The 13,655-nt window shown below is 39.6% G+C and overlaps 1 protein-coding gene across 1 annotated transcript in view; it reads right to left on the bottom strand.

Annotated features, from left to right (window-relative positions):
• The window catches only part of LOC147323389 (rho-related GTP-binding protein RhoN-like), a 33,757-nt gene extending 20,102 nt beyond the window's left edge, over positions 1-13,655 (bottom strand). The window contains exons 1-2 of the mRNA XM_086303709.1: positions 13,189-13,655; positions 11,806-11,893 (exon numbers count right to left, since the gene is read on the bottom strand). Coding sequence (XP_086159835.1) covers positions 11,806-11,893; positions 13,189-13,293 — 193 coding nt within the window. The 5' untranslated portion in view covers positions 13,294-13,655. The remainder of the gene's footprint in view (positions 1-11,805; positions 11,894-13,188) is intronic.

Below are 13,655 nucleotides of genomic sequence, written 5' to 3' on the forward strand. Positions count from 1 at the left end.
TTATTTTGCTGAACGCTGAAGTGGGACCAGCTCTTTATTGGAAACTCTTCAAATTATGAGCCATCAGGAACAAGATTACACTGTCTCTGTTTATACCCAAGCCTAGCTAAAGTTTTTCATTTAGAGTGTTGCCAAGTAGCAGCTGTAACCTGGCTGGATTTCGCTGAAAAACTGTATATGATGTTATTTTTCTAACTCAACAGGCATAGAGGGAGAGCGCTGCCACTGAGCATACTTTGCCTGAAATCAGCAGTAATCCAGCAGGAGTCTTTTAAATTAATGACAGAGGGAACAGACTGGCATCTGGGCCTCAACCAGCCCAACTGTATGTGACTCCATGCACCGCATTCTACATTTAAACTTAAAGTATAAAAACATTCGTTGTTCACCACTTGTCTGGACCAGACCTTTTGAATGTAGTTTAAATATCACAAATTTGCATGATCTAGTAAGCTCTTAAGCTCTTAAAGTGTTTTGCCTAAATTTGAGTTAATTAAGAAACAGAATCACAGTTTTCTTCTGTGCAGAGCTGAAATGTCATCGAGTGGTAACTAAACGCAGCGTTTACACGACTACACATTTTGTGCTTGTCGGTAATTATTTTTAATGCGCCATGACATTTAAGAAGTTGGAGGTACGACAACCAAACATTTAATCAACCGACAGAAAATGATTTTGATCATTTCTGAATGATTATTTGGGTCAAACAAAGTAAATCTTTTCAAATGTAAATCTTATGTTATAACTAATAACAATTAAAGGTAAATTTGGTACATGAATTGGTACATTCATAGTCTTCTGATGTCTTCTGATGTGAACTACTGAGAATGAACCGAGTGTGTGTGCCTAATTGTTGGTTGCAGCTCGGCACAATTTCCACTATAAAGATTGTCATGAACTTAATTGTCCAATCAGGAGCACCAATTTGCAATAGTTGGGCCAAGAGTGTATTTGTTAGAAGCAATGAAAAGTAGCTGAAACAGCAAGCCCCTTCTAATCTGAGGGACACAGTGTGAATGCAAACCTGAGCTCAGTAAGAGAAAGCTGAACCATCAACATTTTCAGGATCACTATTCCTACCCTGACACCGTCCCTCTGTGTAGATTATGTGTGTTTTAAATTAACAGTTCATTTCATTTTTCTGTGGCGCATCTCCATCAACTGGTCCATCGTTCTCATTATTGGTTCATCCCTGTCTTTTGTGTGCACGCATTCACTTAATTACTTTGTATTTCAGGGATTTTACTTTACTTTAACGTGAATACAGAAAACAGAAAACCAGGTTCACTCATGCTTGTACTTTAATTATGGTGAATCACATGCAGTAGAAACAAGGTCAAAACCATCCACCACCTCCTGCTGTAGGAGTAATGGCAGGTGTTGGGGGGTTGAAGTGAGTGGTCAAAGCTGCATCGTGCATTATAGATAAGGGATGGAGAGGGTCTTAAGTGGATATACCCCTTGAGTGGCCTGTGTGTCTAAACAAAGTGTGTAATAAAATCTTTTCAGTGAGTACAGAAGGATCCAAGATGCAGACACAGAGGCAGGTGGAGGTTTAAGTAAAGGCGAGCCCTTTATTGAGCTGATATATTTAACTACATGATTCAAACGCAGAACTTAAGGGAAAACTGTAAACTATAAACTCGTAAAGAAACTGAGATTCTAGGAGCCAAAGATCAGGAACCAGACCAACACCGAGAAATTGAACAGTACACTCTGACAAAGGACAAGAGGAAACTGAGACATCACACACACACACACACACACACACACACACACACACACACACACACACACACACACACACACACACACACACACACACGGGTGGTTAGGGGAAGTGGAGACACATGGGAAACAAAGTAGGAGCAAATCATTAATAATAAGGGAACACTAGACAACACGCTATCACAATAAAACAGGAAACATAACCAATACTAAGCCTGTGACTAGATACGAGACAGAAGCTACACAAAGACCAGACAGACTGGGGTCTGACTGGGGGAACAAAGGGATCACAAAAGATAACAACTAAACATTACGAAATCAAGAAAAGGAACCAGAATATAACAGAGAATACGAAAGATTAAATAAATGCTAAAGGAAGTTAGCAGTAGAGCTACAGTCACAGGTAATTTTCTTCTCATGGTTTAACTTTTTGCTATGTTGGAGCACATTTAACCAGTTCCAAGGACTTTTATTGTACTCTGACCTTTTATTATCATTCTACTTATCTGGATTAACCAGTAAATTCTGCCTTTCTTTTTCCTGTGCTGCTGGAATGTGTTATATCAGGTTAAAAGTAAATATTTTAAACACACTGTCAGACAACGTGCTACATGAGTGATATACCCAGTTGCCATGACATTGCCATGATGTTGCCATGGTAATTACATTAGCTAAAACTTATGCAACTCATGTATTGAAGTGACCAGCAGTACTTCACTACATTTATATCAACGACACAGGCTAACACCTGTTAGCTTCCAGACCCGTGATAAGCAAAAATAATGAACTGTAAACAAAAATGAAAATGCATCATGAAAAACAAAAAGAAACAAACAGTCCCTTCATAGATTATTCATAAAAATGAAATACTGAGAGAATATATAACTAAGCAGCTTCTGCTCTACAAAAAAATGTAATTGTCTTCCACCAACGCCCTGTGGTGCAATTTTATCAAAGGTGAACCAAAGACGAAAAAAAAATGAAAGGCTTCTTCCTTTTCTCAGCTCTCCAACAAATATCATGATATAAAGATTGGTAGTTTTTGCACAGTTTCACTAACACAGACAAACAAACCTCTGCCTCAGTTCCTGTTTTGGCAGAGGAGTCATGGAGAAGGTTTAAAAAGAAATAAGAAAAAAGAGATGACAACCAATTATTAGAAAGTACATCTGCACTGCTTAATTTCCCATTTTAAGCACAAATTGCTGGCAGAGGAATAAAGGCATATAATTAAAAATGAGAAGAGCTGCTGTAACAGGCATGCAGTATACTCTATATGCCACCTGCCATATGTGTTAGTGCGTGAAAAATGTCTCCGTAAGTCTGCGCATTGTGCTGGGTGGTAAATGTCATGTTGTTTTACCTGATGTTTTAAATGAATGATGATGTTCGCTGTGCTCAAGTTCATTCAAAAGTCTTAGACAGACTGCTGAGTTACACACTACAGGTACTAGCTGAGAAACAGACTCCGTGTCCCGGGGGAATGGAGTAGAGACGCATCTAGGCCACTCATTTTAAATGCACCCTTGGTCTTCTAATGGACTGCATGAGCAGAGGAGAATGAGACCCGGCTGGCTGGAGCACAAGCTCGCACCATGAAACCCTACTGACACTCAGCATATACTGTCTCCCATCCACGACTCCAAGCACTTAGCACTCCACCAGGACTCTACATTCCTCCATCCCTTCACTGTCCCTATTTATATATTTTCCCACTTGTGTAATCTCTTTCAGCACTTACTCATACCCTTACTCACACACACCCCTGCACATGTTCAGTAGGAAAGAAAAAAACAACAGAACTTGGACTACAAACCCAGTTCCCTGCTATCCACACTTCTATCCAAAAAGCCTCTGAAACGCTTCAACACACCAGACCATTTTCTCCGCTCCGTCCTGTCATGGAGCCAGTGCCACTCGTTTGCCCAGACGCTCGCTTAAAGCACATCTGGGTGCTGCTTTCAAGGAGCCAACATGTAATTGGGGTCATAAAAAAGAGCTCATAAATGAATGATGGATTGTTGAGGAAATCTCTGCCACAGACTCTGCTGACCTGGGATAGATTGGAAGGTTGGATTCAACGGGGCAAACAGTATTTTCACTGCTTGTGTGTTTAAGTATCTGTGTGTGTTTTAACATGTCGCGGCATGTCCCTGTCGGCTCGAGGAAGTTAGGAAAGTTCCAGTGAGCAGGAAGCTAACTTGAAGTAGAATTCAGAACAGTGCATTCCTTCACTGTTCACTTGCTATAGGTGTGATAATGCAGGTTGAGCCGGTTGTTTTATTAACTCATACCTCACATGTTCACACAGTCACCTGTAAAACCCAGGTGATCTGAACACCTTTGTTGTTGTGGCAGGTGCATCATGCAGAGTTGAGTCATTTCAGTGTCATCTAGCCCCAGTGGGGGAATAAGGTCAGAATTCAGCTACTCGGCATTTCTTTACATTGACAGAAAGGCGCACAAGCCAAACGGTCACATTTCATTAAGTGTCCACACTCTGCGTGTGTGAAATATGCTGAAACAAAGCACTCTGCAATTTTTTAGCTACTCGATAGGAGCAGGAACCAAAACAGCTGCGCATTTATACTTCAGGTTGACATTAGAGTAACATTTTCATTTATTTAGAGTCATGTTTCTGAATGTAACAGCACGATCCACTTTCCTTTGAGCTATGTCGGGCTCATTTCCTGAAGAAAACACCTGGCTCCATTATGTTTAGCAGCTTGTTGCCCAGTGCCATTTCGTTCTGAGCAAGTAATTTAAGGTGCGTTTTAGAGAAATGTTTATTATTTATATCTTAAAAGAGCAACACGTTGCAACAGAAAATGTTGCTGATGACAGCGATCAGATCTAAGGGTAATTTTAGGGCTGAAAAAGGAAACATTGGCTGCTTGTTCTGCTCATTTTCAGTCCAGTCCATGTACCTGACTTTTTGAGAGGATTGTTTAACACTCACCTATGAATCATTCAGGGATGAAGGAGTGTGTGCACATAACAAAGAACCTAGCAAAGAATCAGTTTTAAATGAATGTTTATGCACTTTGTTACTAGCAGGCTGATCCATTTCATTGAAGCCTCACTGGTCTCAGAGGACCGGTGGCTGTCAGGAGGTTAGGACAAGAACAAAAGCTTGAGGTATGTCAAATTATTTTATATATATTTATATATATTTTATATATATATATATATATATATATATATAAAATATATATATATATATATATATATATATATATATATATAATATATATATATATATATATTATATATATATATATATAATATATATATATATATAAAATATATATATATATATATATATTATATATATATATATATATATATATATATATATATAATATGTAATATAATATATTATATTACATATTATATATATATGTAGTTATGTTAGCTTTTTGTAATATACTTTCCCAAATACAATAGTTAAGAAATAATAATGTTAGAAGGTGAACCAGGACAAAGTTCTATTTAATGTGAAGTTTAATATAATAAAACCATGATTTATTTGTACCTAAGTATCCAGGGAAAAGTCATTTTAGGGCATATTCATAATTAATACCATACAATTAGCTAAGAATGTAAATGCCATCCCTGGAGTCTATGTATTAATCTGATTTATGACCTTTTTAAGCCTCGCACTCAAAGATCGGTTGATAACTGAGTAAAACAGATGCTCGTGAAATCTGAATTCCTTTCGGCTCAAGTTAGAAAAATGTTTGACTTGAACAAAGCCACACAGGACAATCAGTGCAGCAAAATAAAATCACACTGGGAGCCAGTGGAAAACATTTAATTAGCTCCCACATACGGTTAGGTCCACAATTATTTTAGGCAATGATGCACTTTTTGTCATTTTGCCTCTGCGCACCATTACAGTGGGTTTCAAAGCAATCAGTCACGACTGAAGTACAGACTTTTAGCTTCAGTTCAAGCTGTTTAAAAAAAATATTGTGATATCTGTTTAGGGATTACAGCCATTTTTATGTTCAGAGGCTCAAAGGTAATGAACTGACAAGCAGTTTCATGGTCAGGTGAGACCTGCTCCCTTGTTATTCCATGGCATATTAAGCAAATAAAATATCTATGGTTATTTTTGCTTTTGTACGCTGTTCACTGGAATTTTCAATACAAGGTCCAATGCAAATCGAGGAGACCATCATCACTGATTTTCCATGATTTCAGTCACTTATGGGATACTTCTGTGTGGACATTGTGTTCAACAGCAGTGCAAAATCTGATTGATCTGTTGGACGTCTACACACAGCAGACTTTCAAACATCTTCCACGCCGCTTGTGATGCTAGTTTGATTTTGTTTAAGCAGTTCACATCTTCCAATGCATCCAATATAATTAAGCTGTTGTTCATAACAGACTTCGTTAATAGGAGGGGTCGTTATCTCACTCAGTCGAGCACTATTTATTTCGCAGCTCCAATTTGCCTCTGCTTCACCTTTGCCCATTTTTCCATGACAATCTTCTTCCACCATCTCGCAAAAAATCCATACCATGTCACTTCAGCCTTCTTTGTTTCAGTTGCAGACAGCTGCCAAGTCTGCACATTTGCAGTAAGTGCAAATGTGCACATGCTGTGAGAGGTTTGACTCTTATTGTAAATGAATACAATGTTCCATAAGCACATTTGAGATCATTCCCTGTCTGAAAGGCAGAACCAAGCCTAGCACCAGTGCAGTGCAAGTTGTTGCCGGAATTCACAACAGTATCCAACATCCAAACTGAAGACATTCCTGAGCTCATTGTTGGCAAGCCATCCTTGGCTCTACAGGATTTTTTGGTTTTTTGTTTTCTTGCTCTTTTACTTCCTCATCCCTGTAAAAACCTTTGTCTGGGTTTTACAGTAGGACATTTGTATTCCAAAGCAGCTACAAGTTTCATGGTTTCAGGCTAAAAAATACTGTATATATGTACACAGTATAAAACCTGTCAGAGAAACAGCAAAAATATCAGGAGTGGTCAAATCAACAATCTGCTACTTTTCTTTAAAAAACAAACAAAGCTCAGCCTGAAGGAACTCAGAAAAACACTAAAGTGGAGGATTGCAGAATGTATGCAGATGTAGGTTGCATGTATGGGGCCCATGTAGCTACTGCTTATTGATGATGTGACTGCTGATAGTAGTAGCAGATTGAATTCTGTAGTGTACAGGGCTATTGAGCAAAATGAAGGGTTTGAGACTTCACACAGTCACTGACTGCAAAGGATTTTCATCCAGGTATAAAAAACAATCCTTATATTTAGAATTGTCTTAGTCTGTAATTATGAGCCTTGACAATGACCCTAAATAAAAAAAATCATCAAGAAACCCACTGTTTGGGTTTATTGTGACAAAGATTATGCCATCGTCCAAATATCTAAGGACCTAACTGTGCATTCTGACTGATTTGTTGCTGCTTCCAGGATGCTTTGCTTCAGTTTTTTTTTTTTTGTCGCTGCGTATAAAGACAGATTACAGTGAGCCATATGCCGGAATCTGGGAGAAAGAAGTATGGGAAATGAGAAAAGGAGTGAGTGAAAAGTGAGGAAGAGATAAAGATGGATAGAGAGACAGACAAAGAAAACGCAAGGTAAGCTAATCAAGAGCAAGAGTGCTGAGAGGGCACTGCCCCAATACAGTGGGACTCCTGACCTTGACTTGTTGGAGACAGAGACAGAGAAGGAGCCGGGTGGGAGGCTGGCAGCCTGAGGGGATATTAGGAAGAATTGATGAAATTAAAGAGAGGAGGAGAATACTGCAGAGAAGGGCAAATCTAGACATATAAACTGTTATGACAAAATTAGGTCAGCTGGGATCAGATTTTTAAGCACTTTTATTTGTTTTTTTTTGAAGAGTAACCAGTTCTTGCTACACAACTGCTGTGTCATCATAATCAATAATGCTTGCAATTTTAGACTACTTTTATTTTCTAGTTGTTTTTTTAATTTTTTTTTATTGTGATCTGATGACTCCATGGGATTCATTGTCCATTAAACATTGCAGAGGCTTTTTATGAAGATGAATTAGAATAAAAGCCCATACCATTCACCCAAAGCATTAAAAATGCCTACCTCATATTGGGTAGCCACGCCTGCTGCTAACAAAAACATCTCCGATCCATCTTTGGGGGTACACTTATACCTTTAGGTAATATCTGTAATGTGTGGGGGCCTCTGTGAAATAAGTTTTTTATGTAGAGGATCAATATGCCGAGTTTGGAGGCCCAGTCTTGAATTGCATTGTGACAAACATAGTCAGTGTTATTTATTTAACCTCAAGGCTGATCTCTGTATATGCAAATACTGATTAAACCATTGAAAGTTAGAGATTTTTTTTGGGGGGGGGGGGGGGGAAATATCTTCATTCAAGACCTCTGAATGAATCAACCACATCAGTGATTCGAAATCAGATCCAGTCTATCATCATCTTGTACTAAAACCAGTGATTAACTTTGCATTCATCCCATGTTGCATAAACCAGACAGCATTGCTCTGGGAGTCACTGTTGATTGGTTAGGTAAATACTAAAGTATCCAAACCAGTTCAAAACAGGTTTATTTATAAATCACATTCACAAAAACAGTCAATCCAAGCCATTAATGTAAGGTAAAGATCCTACAGTATTAGGCATAAAGCACAAACAATAAATTGATCACCCATATGAGCAATCACTTTGGAATGGTGGGAAGGAAAAACTCCCTCTTAACAGGAAGAGTCCTCCGGCAGAATGAGAGTCAGGGAGAGGCAGCCATCAGCCTCAACTGGTTTTAGGAGGTGGTGGGGGGTGAGGAGTTTGAAAGAACAAAGGGAGACAGGATAAAACACAGACTAAGGAAGAAATAAGACAAGAATTTAATGAGATATATGGGGAGTACCAAGAGGTGAGTGGAGAGGAAGTGCTGAGTGTATTGCATGAAGTCCCGCAGCAGTCTGAGCCTAAAGCAGCATAACTAATAGATGGATCCTGGTCACCTGATCAAGCCCCAGCTATAAGCCTTATCAAAGAGTATGTTTTATTCTGATCCTAAACGTAGATAGGGTGTCTGTCTCTTGAGGTGGTTCCACAGGAGCTGAAATCTGCTTTTAGAAATTCTAGAAACCACAAGTAAGTCTGCAGTCGGCGAGCAAAGTGCTCTGTTGGGATAATATAATACTATGCCATCATTAAGATATGATGGGGCTCAATCTGCGGAGTTTGGAGGCCCAGACGAAAATAGTCAGTGTTATTTATTTAATGCGTGGCCAATGGAAGTCTCATTGCACCGTTTTGGATTAACTGGAGATTCTTTTTCAACATCTTTATGATAATGAGTTGCAAAAATCCAGCCAACAGGACTACAGGACAGTGAATGAGTCTCTGTGTCATGATGAGGAGACATAGAAGGTATAGTGTATTTTAACTACAATACACTCAATGCACTTCTTTTTCATTGATTTAGTTTTGTGATGGCATACCATCTCCAGCCTTGTTTTGATAGAAATGGTGCAGAACCATTTAGAAAGGGTCTCTTTTTTTACAGGAATGCCATTGCCATTTATCTGAGCTTGATCTCAACTTGGTCTCACCTGCAGCGCCACATGACTGAAGACAGAAACAGAGCAACATGACAATGACTGAAAGACTGAGGAAGTGTAAGGAGCCAGTGGGCAATAAATTCAGGGTAAAGTTTAAATTGGCAAGGGAAAAAAAAAGAGTTTAACCTACAAGGAAGGGAGTTTAAACTACAAGCATGTTTGGATGTAGCAGAGGGAAGCAGGAGGTGGGTTGTGTGGCAAGATGAAGAATGAAAGAGACAGGGGGCAAGTGTTCGGTCACACAGCAAGTGCCTGATTAATTAAATCCACTGTTTGTTTCTGCACAATAAGCGGGCAGCTCAGAGACCGCTTCTGGCACCTTGCCTAATACACTCTCCTATCTGTGAGCCTCTACAACAACTCAACATGATCCTTTTCTTCTTATCTCCTCCCCTGTCATCCACACTGGAGTTCAAGCTTCATAGCTTAAAATGTGTGATGAGTTTTTGCTCTTATATATTTGAAACCTCTGGTGCTCTGAAGCTTGGGATTGGGGTTTTTTTATATTTAGTGTTTCATCCAGAACTTCAATTTCATTGAGTCAGTTCACCTGCGGTTAAACAAACTGCACACACTGCCATGCCACATGTCACAAACACACATATCAGCTAAAGCATGTTCTTTATCAAATCACATAAATCTGTGATTGCATAAAGTAAGCAGGAGCAAGTTTAAAAGTCAAGGGTATTGCAGCAGTGTATATACAGAAAGTTCCATGTAAGCACACCTGGTGACTGTAACCCCCCGTTCAGCTATTAGTAAAACACAGCAGGTACCAGAGGGAATTGTGGTGTTACTGATGTAGTTGCCGATGCACCTGTCTCCTGACACAAACCCAGAATAGCTGGCAGGGATGCTGCAAGGCAACACACATGTCTCCTCCTCACTTAAAGAGAGCTGGAAGAAGCCACCTAAGGTCAGAGTTGGATCAGCTCCCGTTAACCACTGCTGCTCAATATGGGGCCATGTCTTTGTATAATAAATGTTCTCTCGTCTGATTCTTATCAAGGCATCTAATGAGCACACAAAACTAATATTGTAACCACTGGTGCTTGCAGAATTGGCTTCTTTTTATAGCTTCTAGTACCATTTATTAGTTATAATATAGTTTTGTATAAAAAATTCTAATAAAATCAGATAGTATTGCTTTTTAAATCCCTTTCAGTTAGACATGCAACATTTTGGGGTGCCCGTATATAAAGAAAAATCCCTCTGACTTGAGTAAATCCTTCTGTAAACCCTCCTAAAGTGATGCACATTACAATCTAATTCCTCTTTTTCTTTCACAGTAGCACAAGTAAGCAGATTTTATTGTCTTATACATGTTTATGGAGTTTTTTGACAGAAGCTGGCCCTTCTTTTACCTCACACCTCATAAACTCATTCACAACTGGGAGCGTCATGTCCGCTCAGATTCCAATAATGTGACACAACAATTCTGAACGGCACCTGCTTCGCACAAAAAGGTGAATTGCATTTCTTTCCGAGGCGGAGTAAATTACTGTTTAAGTGTTTTAGTGAGGGAAAGGTGTGTGCGTGAGCCAGCCGGTAATTTCGCAGGGTGTTGTTTAAACACCGCAAAGCGGCCTCACCCACCGCAAAGCAGCCTCGGCAGCTGCAGCAGCTCTTAATCTCCAGCTTGCCTAGCTGGTCTCCCTGTCTGCACGGGTGGAGGTTAATGGAGCACTTTGCAGTAAAGCTGCTCTCACGCTGTGTGAGAACAAGTTTTGGGGAGTTTTGTAAGTAGAAATGAAACATGAAGGGGTCTAAAGGCTAAAATGGGAGAGAGTTAATGCACATCTGGAGACCCATAGAGGCCCTCCGTCTGATCATCTCTCCAAAGTGAAGTCTTGAAAAGATATAATGACTTTGTAAATCAAAAAATGTTCAGTGAACACATTTAAGAGTTTGTGCAACAGCTTCGCAAGCTCTCAGCGCTACAAGTGGACAGAGAACACTTGTTATCTGAAATAAACTGGTGCCATGTTGCATGAATTCAGTCAAGATGCCAAAATCCTCATCAAAATCATGTATGCAGGCAATTAATTTGCATTTTCATGTGTTGATTAGCTGTGGTTGTTACTCGGAGTAGGTATGTGTTGAATAACAAGCTGTTCAGAGGCCTCACATAACACTTCAGCTGCTGCTGAAAGTTTCAGATTAGCTCTGAAGTAGGACTGAAGTTATATAAATACACACAAGTTATGTTTCTGCGTCCCAGACTAGATTAATTCATTTTGAAATTAAAAAAAAAAAACAACAACAGTCAGTACTCTCAACAGATTATCCTGACACATTGTGGTTGTTCATGTTTTTGGCCCACAGCCTGGAAGTTGCGGAACACTCCAAGGAGTCAGCTGTCTGCCGATCTGGAGCTCCTCGCTCAGTAACCTCATCACGGCTTGATGATGCGGCACACCTTTCATCACTCTGGTGTGATAATCTTGAGTTGAAAGGAGAACATAAAGAGATGATTGGGAATCTCACCTGATGTGTCCCACATGTTGAGCTCGATCCTCTGCTTCTCAATCTCGAAGCTAGCCGTGTAATTCTCAAACACCGTGGGAACGTAATTCTGAAACGAGAGGCGTGTGGTGGCTAAAATTAGATCAAAGCTTGGAGGAGATGATATGCCCACTGTAAAAAAGAAAGACGGTGTGATTTTCATGACAAAACAGTCAGATTCCTAATTAATTCAAATAGCTGCTGTGGGGATGGTAAGTGCAGTTGTGAATGTCAAGAGGCGAGAGATGGTGTGTGTGTGTGTGTGTGTGTGTGTGTGTGTGTGTGTGTGTGTGTGTGTGTGTGTGTGTGTGTGTGTGTGTGTGTGTGTGGAAAGTAGATGAGTCCAATGCTTTGCTTTGACCTATTTGCAAGTTCTGAACTTTAGTTCAAAAAGCTTTGGTTTGATTAATCCCAACAGTTCAAGAGTCTGACAGAATGCATTTCCTGCATCACATAAAAATTCTCCTCCTTTGGAACACAAGTTCTTCCTTCTTCACTAAACACATTTCCTGTTGTTAGTGAGTTTAGTCTGCATTCCTCTCTAGTTTTGCTGAAAAAGTATGCTTTGGGGTTTATCCATTCACAATCTGTAAGTTTTTTGTCATAAACTAGTTCTTAAAAAGCTATATATATATATATATATATATATATATATTTACTTACTTCAGATGTCTTATTGGTGTAATTAAAATTATGTAATCAAGTAAAGAAGACAGAGTACTACTTCTGAGAGACAAAGTATTACTTGTGCGAACTTTTTGCCTCTATTCGGTTTTCGGTCACCACTATAAAACATTACACACTCCCGGGTTTAATATCTCGCGTCTCACAGCACACAATCTAGCTCCCAGGCGGTTATTCTGTTGTTCTGGTCAAACCTGCAAAGTCCCACATCAACAGACGGACACGGTGCGCAAAAGCGCACGTAGGCAAAAAAAAATTCAGTGATAACTGGCCACTGAATTCTAATTATGTTATTAATTTACATGATGCTGTTGCATCACTTTAGATGAGGCTTAACACAAACCCCGGTAAAATCCTGACGTGATGAAATAATACACAATGAGAACACCATAATGTTTCTTTAAAAAGAAAAGAAAAAAGAGAACATCCATTTACAGTTTCGAGTTTTAACTTCCATGATATTTTTGGCGGCACAAATACATTATAATAAATGTTTACAGGCCACACATTTAACTAGGTATCAATCAGTTCCCACAATGATCCACAATGTCAAGCCTTCTTGTAGCGATCTCACTCTACGTGAAAACACTGCCGCGTGGTTTCGGGGACTTTACGCACCTGTGCCGTCGCACCATTCAGGGCTGCTGTGCGTATTTCTATTTCTAATAAATGCTGCCTTACCTCTGGGTACGAGTCTTTGGCAAAAACGTGAAGGAGAGCCGTCTTGCCACACTTGCTGTCCCCGACAACCACAATCTTACAGCGAAGTAATCCCTTGCTCTCCATGATTTCCCCTGTTTAAATCACTGAGTGCTTCTGTGTCGCTACCTCCTTGTCATTTAGCTCCAAGCAAATAATAATGTCGAAGAGCAGCTTTAAATGTTTATTTTTTTCCCCACAGATGGAATAAAACACTCCGGGTAAAGAAAAAAACAAAAGAAAACAAAAGAAAACTTCAACTCCACAGTCTGGTGTAGTTTCGGCTACATGCTCTGCGCGCTGCTGCGCTCCACTGCTTCTTCCAGTCAAGTGAGGCGCACAGCTGACGCTTTCGGTCAAAGTCACGTCCTTAAAATGCAGATTCCTGTTTGGCTTTTCACATTTAAAGCCTACGTGGTGCTGGCCATGTAAACAACATTAACGCTCAG

This window comes from Aulonocara sp. 'chitande type north' Nkhata Bay, linkage group LG8 (genome assembly GCF_057382095.1).
Source record: "Aulonocara sp. 'chitande type north' Nkhata Bay isolate Kocher_YH1m ecotype deep benthic linkage group LG8, A_spYH_male_GT1.1, whole genome shotgun sequence".
Lineage (NCBI taxonomy): Eukaryota > Metazoa > Chordata > Actinopteri > Cichliformes > Cichlidae > Aulonocara > Aulonocara sp. 'chitande type north' Nkhata Bay.